The sequence below is a fragment of the Phaseolus vulgaris genome, chromosome 6 (genome assembly GCF_051622355.1).
Source record: "Phaseolus vulgaris cultivar YP4 chromosome 6, ASM5162235v1, whole genome shotgun sequence".
Taxonomy (NCBI): Eukaryota; Viridiplantae; Streptophyta; class Magnoliopsida; order Fabales; family Fabaceae; genus Phaseolus; species Phaseolus vulgaris.
The window spans coordinates 29,096,075-29,105,679 of record NC_143503.1 but is presented as its reverse complement, the minus strand read 5'-3'; the positions used below and the strand labels follow the sequence as shown (position 1 = coordinate 29,105,679).

Sequence of the window (9,605 nt, the reverse complement as noted above, 5' to 3'; positions counted from 1 at the left end):
ACCTTTGGAAATTAACAAAGGTTAAAAAAACCTTCGTTATTTTGCGGAGGTTTTAAAATAAACCTTTGGAAATTAATAAAGGTTAGAAAAACCTCTGTTATTTTACTGAGGTTTTAGAATAAACCTTTGGAATTTAGCTAAGGTTAAAAAACCCCCGTTATTTTGTTGAGGTTTTAGAAAAAACCTCCATTAATTAAATCAATTCCTAAGGTTATATTAACCTTCACTAAATAACCTCTATTAAAACCTTTTTTTCTTGTAGTGACCCTACTCAGGAAACACTAAATAAAGATATCCATACTACATCCTAAATATTTATATTGTATTAGAAATTTAAGGTCATTTGAAAATCTTATCTATATAAAAAAGTCAAATAAATAATATATAAGTAGAAAAATTACAATATAATTTGAAGATTTTAGATTAAAGGTAAATCTTTTAATTTTTTATATTGGTATCGAATTTTTCTAATGTCTCTTCTTCTTGAATAACTCATAAATGATATCAAAATCACCAACTCATATACATATAACCTAAAGTAGGCAAAAATATTATAAGTTTATAAGTTCATTATATTGATTATTTATTTATTTATTTTAGAAACGTGTAAAACGGTATAAAAAGTAGGATTAACACCGTTCATAATTAAAAAAAAAAAATCTACTTGAAAGAGAGAGGTATACCAATACAAAAGCTACTTACACATAAAAGAGATTGACAAGAATTCAAACTGGAAGTCTCGATAAATAAAAAATAAACAGTATATAAGTAAAATGACCCACAAATATATTGCTTTAATGTTTTGAAATTTTATTTTTTTGATTTTTTTAAGTTAACTTATAGGATCTAAAGTTTTAAAATGTATTACTTTTATCCTTCAAATTGTTTAAATAATCTTATATTTAATATTTAGATAACACTTGGAGGATCAAAACTGAGTATTTCAAAAGTAGAGAAATTCAAAATAAAATAAATGTACAGAAAAAAAAACATATTTTATCTTATAAATATTTTGAAAAAAAAGAGTTATGTTTCATGATATTGTTTTAATAATATATATAATATACATGTAATCTACATAAAAAAGAGTAAGAAATTCCATTACATAAATATTCTTGCATTGCTTTGTTTTTTTGTTTTTTTTTTTGTGCACTCATTCCTCGTGCAACTCAAGCCAAGTATAATAATACTAATTAAACATCCCCCATGATTTTTGGAATCTCTATCCATGGGCTTGTAATACATGTATTTTTTTTAAAATATTATCTATTTAAAAATATAATGATCAAGTTACTCATAATATATATACGTATATATATATATATATATATATATATATATATATAAGTTTATATTCTCAGCAAGATTACCAACTTTAAACCTTACGTGTCTAAATTGTGCGTGATTAATGCACTCATGTTAAACATACAAGGAATTTTAATTAGAGGCTTACTAATAAAATTAATATATTGAGCTTAAATAAGTTAAATATTGAACCTAAACTAAATTGAACAAGAAACTTAATATTTAAAATACTTTAAAGCTTTTATAATGTTTATTGTAGTGTAAGTCAATCTGGCATTGATCGGAAACTTTAAGTACAATTTAACACTATTAGTATAAATAATAATAATAATAATAATAATAATAATAATAATAATAATAATAATAAACAAGTGCTTAAAGCCATGTTTAAATGATAAATATATATATAGGGTGCTCTCCTTTACATTTATTTCTTGGTATGTTTCTTGTTCTCAAATGATTGGAACTTGTATGCCTTGAAAGTCCGTTGTGTGAATGGCAAAGGAACATTGTGATCTGTCAGGATAAATTGTTAAAAGAAACACATAGAATGTCCATGTCAGGGTGAAATATGCAGTACAATAATAAAGGGGACACAAATATAAATAAAATATGCGTGCATGGAAAACGAGGGACCACTATCGTGCTCCATCAACCCCTCAAATGTCCTAAACGATGAACAAATAAACAGGAGAAAAATACTATCCTTATATATCTCATGTAAGATCACTTTTTGTTGGACAGAGTGAATTAAGGAATTTATTTATTAAAATAGAATTATTTTTGAAAAATTATTGATACGAAAAAATCATGTGAACCTGCCATTTTTTTTAATGACATGATTTTAATGTAGTAATTTGGATTGATGTCGTGACATATTGAGACAACTTTTTTTTACATCTAAAAATTGTCATATCTTATAAATAAAATATTTTAGAAAATAAAAATTGAGATTCAAGATAAAAGGATATATAATTTTTACCATTTATAGTAATTTTCTCACATTGAGAGCTCTCTTCATTGACATTATTATGATGAGCTCAATTGCAATTGGTAGACCTACACCCACCATGCATAAGGCACAAGTCACAATGTTATGATTAACTTGTCTCCCTCGAGTATATATCTCAATACATGTGAGAGTATATATCTCAATAATGATTGATGAATTTTATAAAAAACAATGATCACTTATTTATATTCTACTTTTAGTTTTGTTTTTTAAGATTTTTTGTTGCTTTTTTATTTGTCATTTTTAAAATTATAAGATTTTGAAGCAAACCAATAAGAAAGAAATAAATAAAATCTTCTTTTTAGTCACCAATTATCTTGGAAGGTTAATTACTGATAAAAGTCATTATCTTATAACATTTCATAATGTGTCAGCGCAGAAATTAAGAGACTATATGAAATGTCTTCATTTATTGTCAATAATACATTGATGATTTTCAATTTAATATCATCATTCTTCAAACTTCCAGTAAAATTATTACCAATTTGTTTGGGGTTAATATGGGAATCCCTCAGCTAACTATTAGTGCATGCATAATTTCTATAGGTTTAAGATTTTAGTCATTCTTAACACATCCAATGCTAGTACATATTCTAAACTTTAACTTTATGTCAATTCATCCATAAACTTTACCATTCTTTTTGAAAATTGATTTCCTAATTTTGATTTTATCTTTTAGTGGTTCTTAAAATTCACTCCATTCACACATAGTCCTTTCAAGAAGATGAAGTTAAAATATTACAAAAAGATCGACATGATTTTTTTACTTTAAATTTTAAATATTTTTTATTTAAAAATCAATTCTTAAACGTTAAAAACATAGTAATTTTTATAATTAAAAATGGGTTTTCAATTAATTTTTTCTTTTTAATTCAATTTTTTTACTTTTGAAAAAAAACTGTAATGAAAGGACCAATGAACGAATAAAACTCAAGATAAATAAAAGATTAGAATTTATTATCCAGTAACAATTTAGGTTTCCTTTAATATAAGGAAGTAATTTAAAAAAAAAATTAAGGATCTAAATAAATTAAAATTAAAAAATGTTTTACCAAAAATACGAGACAAAATTTAGGGGGATAAATAAAATGAAATTAAAAATTAAGATATTTATTTTAAAAGGATAAAGTTTAGTAATTAATTACATGATTTTTAAAGTGTTTACTGTAAAAAAAATGTAAGATTGAGGTAGAATGAGCTCTTTTTCATAAAAATAAATAACCATAATCTAACTTGTACTAGTGTGAAAAATAAATCTAATTTCCATTCTCTTAACTATTGAGTTATATAGTTTTTTTTATCTTGTTAGCATTTTAGAAAACATAAATATATTTTTATTTCCTCATTTGAAATAAACTTATTATAATTTTTTCAAATTGAAAATTGATATTTATTGCTCTAAAATAAATCTTTTTTTGTCAAAACACCCACGCATTTTTTTTGGAATGGATATCTTGAAAGGAAAACAAATATATAACCATGTATTTGATGATAAAACAAAATTAAAATACTTTGAAAATGATTTATAATTCGTTAGTCGTATAATCGAAATCTGCAATATGGGAAAAGAAACTAAAATAAAAAAATTTCTTAAACAAGAATAGAAAAGAATAACTAGGAACTAAAAAGAAACTTATACTAAAGTTGAAAAGGGGAAAACTTGAATATAGTCTCACATAAAACGTTTGTTGGTCAAATCAGTAAAAATAGATGCTATAGTAATGTCAATATAAACTAAGAAAAATCAATGAAAAAAAATAACATTAATTAAAAATTTAGTATATATATTAATTGAAAGAAACACGCATTAAAAATAATCGATTTATTAACCAATTATATAACATTATAAGCAGAATTATTTAACTTAAAAAAAATAATTTAAAAATATTTTGGTTTCTAACTATTAAATACAGTAAATATATAATGTACAATACTCTTATACACAGTGAATCTAGAAATGAGCTATATGGATCCATTTGTCATCCACTATTATTACATTTTAACAACTTTCTATTCTTCTTTGGTATTGGCTGCAGTTTTCAAATACAGCTCTGAAGGGTGACTGTGAAGTTGCCATCGATCATGAACATTTAATAGGCCCCACCAAAGCAAGTGCTTCCTTAAGAGCCATCAAGAGATACTCAGAATGATCCTCAATTGAAGCAGCCCCACCATGTTGTGATTGCATTGATCTCAATACTCTACCAACAATCTGAACCAAAATGTACATTATAAGATTTGACAAATTGGCATGCCAGATTCACATGACTATAAGCCAACAAATTATTATTGTTATTAGGTAAGGGTACTAAAAATCTGCTACCAGTGTTGCTTAATACACAGGGATGCAACTAACATCTATATCTATATCTATCTAGATATATAGCTAAGTAATTTACCTTCCGTGCGTAGCCACCATATGCAATGCCGCTAATTAAAGCATGTGGTGAATCAGATGAGTTTATTGCTGATTTGTCATCATGCAGGTATTCTAGGAAAAGTTAACCAAAAGCAAGGTCCAGTTATAATGAACTTGAGAGAGAGTTTGAAGAACAAGAGATACAAAACAACAAAATGGGGACACTACCACTAATAGTTGTTTGAAAGAGTCCCTCTTTTTTCAACCCTTCAATTGTGTGAGCATTGGTTCCACCAGCAAGTTGAAGAAAACCTATGAGGGTCACTAACATTAACAGAATCTAGGATAGATGTAAACATTTAAAGGTTTTCCAGGGAACATAAAGTGAGTTATAAGTAGAAACCAGGAGGTCTTTCTTTTTCTTTAGCCAGTTGAACAGCAAAGGCAATTGATTCCTTAGTTGCTCCTCTCCCAATATCTCCACTCATAGGACGACCATCTAACTTGAGTTTGTGAAAGACAAAGATGGACTTGTTAACAAAAATATGGAAAAAAATAAAAATTTGAGAATGTTCAGAGGCACACCTGCCATAAGTTGAAGCTTTGAAGATTGGGTTTCATAATAGAGAACATATAGTTCATGGAGGATATTGTTGAATCACCAACATTAGGTAAGCTAACCTGGATTATTTCAATAGTAGTGGCGATTCAAAATGCCAATAGCCAAGAGGCTAAGTATTTACTGAAAATTTACTTCTATCCCTTAAATATTAGAACAGATTGGTGGCACCACTTACAGCTATAAGCTTCAAATTTTCTACTGAATCTCCCAGAGCACTCCAGAGTTGTTCGAACAATGTACTCTGTCTATAGAAGGATAAAAGGTCACATAAGCAAATGAATTCAAACAAAAACATCAAAGAAATAGTGTATCTCAATCATGAAAAGAGAAATAAAGCACAAAAAGCATGGTGATTGAATATGGGAATTGAGAATTATACCTTTATTACATTAGTGATTGATAAAATTATGGAAATATCCTTGTATATAACCAATTTGATAATTTAATATTACCTCCCACTTGTATGTATCTCCATAGCATCAACGTCATTTTTCTTGATGAGATCAGCAGTTGCAATAGCATCTCTTACATATGTTACCTCTCCTAGATCAATATGAAAAGTACATATGGTTGAAATCAAATAATATCATCGAAATAAAAATTAAACAGTTAAAGAGTTAAGAACATATAATCACAGATGGAAGTGGAAAATATCTCACTTATTTTATCATAGGGGCAAACTGGAAGACAGCGACCACAGCCATAGCAGCGTTCTGTTATGACTCCATCCTACATATTGAACTTTACACCTTTTAATTTTTAAGAACATAGCCTGTATGTTCAGAAGAAGTTTGTAAAAGCAAGTTAAAACCTTGAGTACACTTGGTGCTTCAGTATTATACGAAATTCCCGAAGATTTCCCAAGGAATGATATTGCACTAGCAGGGCATACATTTTCACAAGGCCGTGAACAGTCTGCTGGACAGTCCTCTGGATCAAATTCTGTTCAGAAGACATGAACATTCATATGTAAGCGTTATATTAACCTTTAAAACCTGATGCATCATATTGAATCTTTGTCAGTAAAGAAAAAACTTTTAGTACGATAATAATAAAAGATGATCATGCTTTTGTAGTGGCATTCCATTCCACGTTTTCATAGTGTCATGGCATGGCACTTTAACTATGACAACCCTTATCTCCATGGAACAATATCATTAGGAACAAGAAGTTCTTTAATATACGTTTTTTTTTTTATCATAACTCCTGCATGATCATAGCCCTATGGTCAAGATTATGAACTTAACGAGTACAAGTTTACATTTTAGAGATTAAACTGCCACTTAATGTTGAAGTAAATAAGGTCTCACGACCATATAGTGAGTGGGTAGACTTCTTCAAATTGGAAATTGTGACTCATATTCAAGTACTCTAGAAGTACTTGAATGCATCATATGTAAGCGTTATATTAACCTTTAAAACCTGATGCATCATATTGAATCTTTGTCAGTAAAGAAAAAACTTTTAGTACGATAATAATAAAAGATGATCATGCTTTTGTAGTGGCATTCCATTCCACGTTTTCATAGTGTCATGGCATGGCACTTTAACTATGACAACCCTTATCTCCATGGAACAATATCATTAGGAACAAGAAGTTCTTTAATATACGTTTTTTTTTTTATCATAACTCCTGCATGATCATAGCCCTATGGTCAAGATTATGAACTTAACGAGTACAAGTTTACATTTTAGAGATTAAACTGCCACTTAATGTTGAAGTAAATAAGGTCTCACGACCATATAGTGAGTGGGTAGACTTCTTCAAATTGGAAATTGTGACTCATATTCAAGTACTCTAGAAGTACTGAAATTCAAATATGTAAATTATGTGATGTGAGTGGATTGGGAGATGAAACATTATATGGCACTTTCAAGAATTGGATCAAGATTCTCCAAGCAATTCAAGAACACAAATCAAGAAACCCATTGAAAACGCATTTCAAGAACACAAATAAAGAAACCCATGGAAAACCCATTTCAAGAACATGAACCGAATAGAACATCAACAAGTAATTCCAACCGATTAAAACAAGAACCAATGACAAACTATTGATTAGAAACATTCAATAGCAACATTTGACCGATTGAAAATCAAGAACAAGAAACAAAAACATGTTTTAGAGGTTTTTAATATAGAATGGGTATGGAAGAAGAAGATGAAGAGTTGAAGAAACTTATGTGGTTGAAGACAATGGGAGTGATCACGCCACTTGGATGGTGGAAGGCTCCAAGATGAGTGAGAGTGCCGCCACTTGAGGATTCCCAAGACCCACAAAATAAGACAAAGAGAAGGAGAGCAAGTCTCACAAAGAAACCACTCAAATTTTAAAGAATAACCTCACTTTGAATTTCAATATTCAACTTTCAACTTGTATTCACAAAAGAACCAAACTCCTCTTTATAGTGTAGAGGCCGGTCATATGAAAAGACATAAAAGGCATGGGAAGGCAAATGAAAAGGCCATCCAACCAGTCACATGCTACATGAAAAATGTGACTTTTGGTACTACTCTTCATAAAATCCCATACTCCTATTCATGTTCTATTTTAAAAACTATTATAAAGATATTACAAAGAGATATTAATTGGGTTTGAGCCTCATCTTTTGAGAAGATTAATAAGAAAAACTTTAAATGCTTTGGACTTTGTCCATTTCTTTTATTGATGAAGTCTTTATTTGTTTGTTGAGATGATCAAGTATAGCATCCTTGATCATCTTCATGTATTTTTGGTTTACATCACTATGTTATGAATATATGAACTGGCTTACAGCAAAATATTGTGCCCAATAACAAAATGAGTGTGTTCACCCTGCAAATGTTTGAAATGTAAAACTAATTGAAATCGATCATGATAATTTAAACACTTGCAACGTCCTTCACGCCACAAGATTTCTGAACCAGGCGCCCAGTTAAAACTTACCGGCCTTCCGAAAATGAAGATCTTTATCATCATTGACACTGATCATCACCCACGGCTTTCTAAGGCATACGATATCTCTTGCAGCTTCAATTCCTTCATTCACAGCACTAACAACTGATGCATCAGCAGCACAGTCAATGCAGTCAACTGCCACCATTTAATCCAATTTAAATCACACGATATTCCTCAGAGTCAATAATAAGACCAAGTTTGCATAACTTAAACAATGAAAAGAAAAATACTAGATGCAATGCAATTCCTTCCTCAAACACTTATCATAAATAAATTTTCACCTCGCTAATTCGTGTAATAACAAGATGGAATGAAACTCTAATTTTGATAAGAATAACACCAAGAACACATACAGAATTGCATTTAACTTTTGTCCAAAATGAAAATCCAAAAGCCCTAATTTTGGCCGAGCTGAGACTACTCAAAGGATTTGTACTATGGAAAACAATGCTTAAGGAAGCTTCAATTGTCCAAAAGAAAAAGTGAGCCACAACATGTTGATTATCATGCAAGTATATATTGTCTGCTATATTACTCTCACCCTAAACAAGAGACCTTACCTCCAGCAAGAGTGTAAACCAGGCTGAGATTTCTGATATCAACAACATCCTATATATATATGGAGAGAGAGTGTGTTATTACAAGTTTGAGAAGCTCTTTCTAAGGGAGAAACAAGATAGAGTGTTTGAGTTTACATACCTCAAAGCTTGCACCACAAATGAGCTTGACCCAGTTGCCTCTGTGGAGAGAATGAAGTGGAGAAGATGAAATGGAAGGAAGCACGAGGGTGTTGACGAGGCTCTTCAAGTTGTCAGCAGTAGACTTGGTCTTGGTGTTTGTCTCTGGGGTGGAACTGTGCATGCGCGAGTTTGTTAAAGAGAGAGAAGATGGAACAAGAATTTTAGCAGAAAAATCATGCTGTCTGGTTGAAATATTTGTAGTGCAGAAATATCTGAGAGCCATAATCCCACACCCTGTTTTCTTATCTTGTTCTATAGTTCTCCCCCCAAAGGATAAGTCCACAATTTTTCATTTTTCATTTTTTAAATTTGGTTTTTTCCTCCACCTATAAGTATTTTAGGAATATTTAAGAAGTAATTTTAAATTGTTGAGAGAAAAATTATTAATTCCAAGAATAGTATGTGAATTACACCTTTAAAGAAAGAAAAAGTTAGAGTATGTTTAATTTAAAGAGAAAAAATCTAGGAGGTGACAAAGTGAGGCGTACCGACGTTTTCAACCTGTTGACCCGTATTAGCCCGTCCCACATAATTCGCGGTCCGCACGGGCTAATAGCGGGGGAGCTGACCCGCTAGCCCGCAAAAAAAAATAATTGACTTGACAATAATGCTCCAATGGAGGAGTGACAAC

The 9,605-nt window shown here is 30.0% G+C and overlaps 1 protein-coding gene across 3 annotated transcripts; it reads right to left on the bottom strand.

The window, feature by feature from the left end:
• Nucleotides 1-4,194: 4,194 nt before the first annotated feature.
• Nucleotides 4,195-9,272, bottom strand: LOC137831939 (uncharacterized). Of its 3 annotated transcripts, none has more exons than XR_016521507.1 (12): nucleotides 8,934-9,272; nucleotides 8,795-8,843; nucleotides 8,223-8,369; nucleotides 6,110-6,240; nucleotides 5,958-6,027; nucleotides 5,751-5,841; nucleotides 5,474-5,543; nucleotides 5,262-5,357; nucleotides 5,080-5,175; nucleotides 4,905-4,988; nucleotides 4,717-4,808; nucleotides 4,195-4,529 (listed from the first exon to the last, which is right to left on the bottom strand). XR_016521507.1 is itself a non-coding variant. In XM_068639851.2 (12 exons), the coding sequence occupies exons 1-12, from the start codon at nucleotides 9,195-9,197 to the stop codon at nucleotides 4,398-4,400; spliced, it is 1,326 nt and encodes a 441-aa protein (XP_068495952.2). In that variant the 5' UTR covers nucleotides 9,198-9,272; the 3' UTR covers nucleotides 4,195-4,397. The 3 variants fall into 3 exon arrangements, 2 of the variants coding, with proteins under 2 accessions (XP_068495952.2, XP_090159539.1); XM_068639851.2 differs by having other exon boundaries at nucleotides 5,080-5,179; XM_090303413.1 differs by lacking the exons at nucleotides 4,195-4,529; nucleotides 4,717-4,808; nucleotides 4,905-4,988 and having other exon boundaries at nucleotides 5,015-5,175.
• Nucleotides 9,273-9,605: the final 333 nt, after the last annotated feature.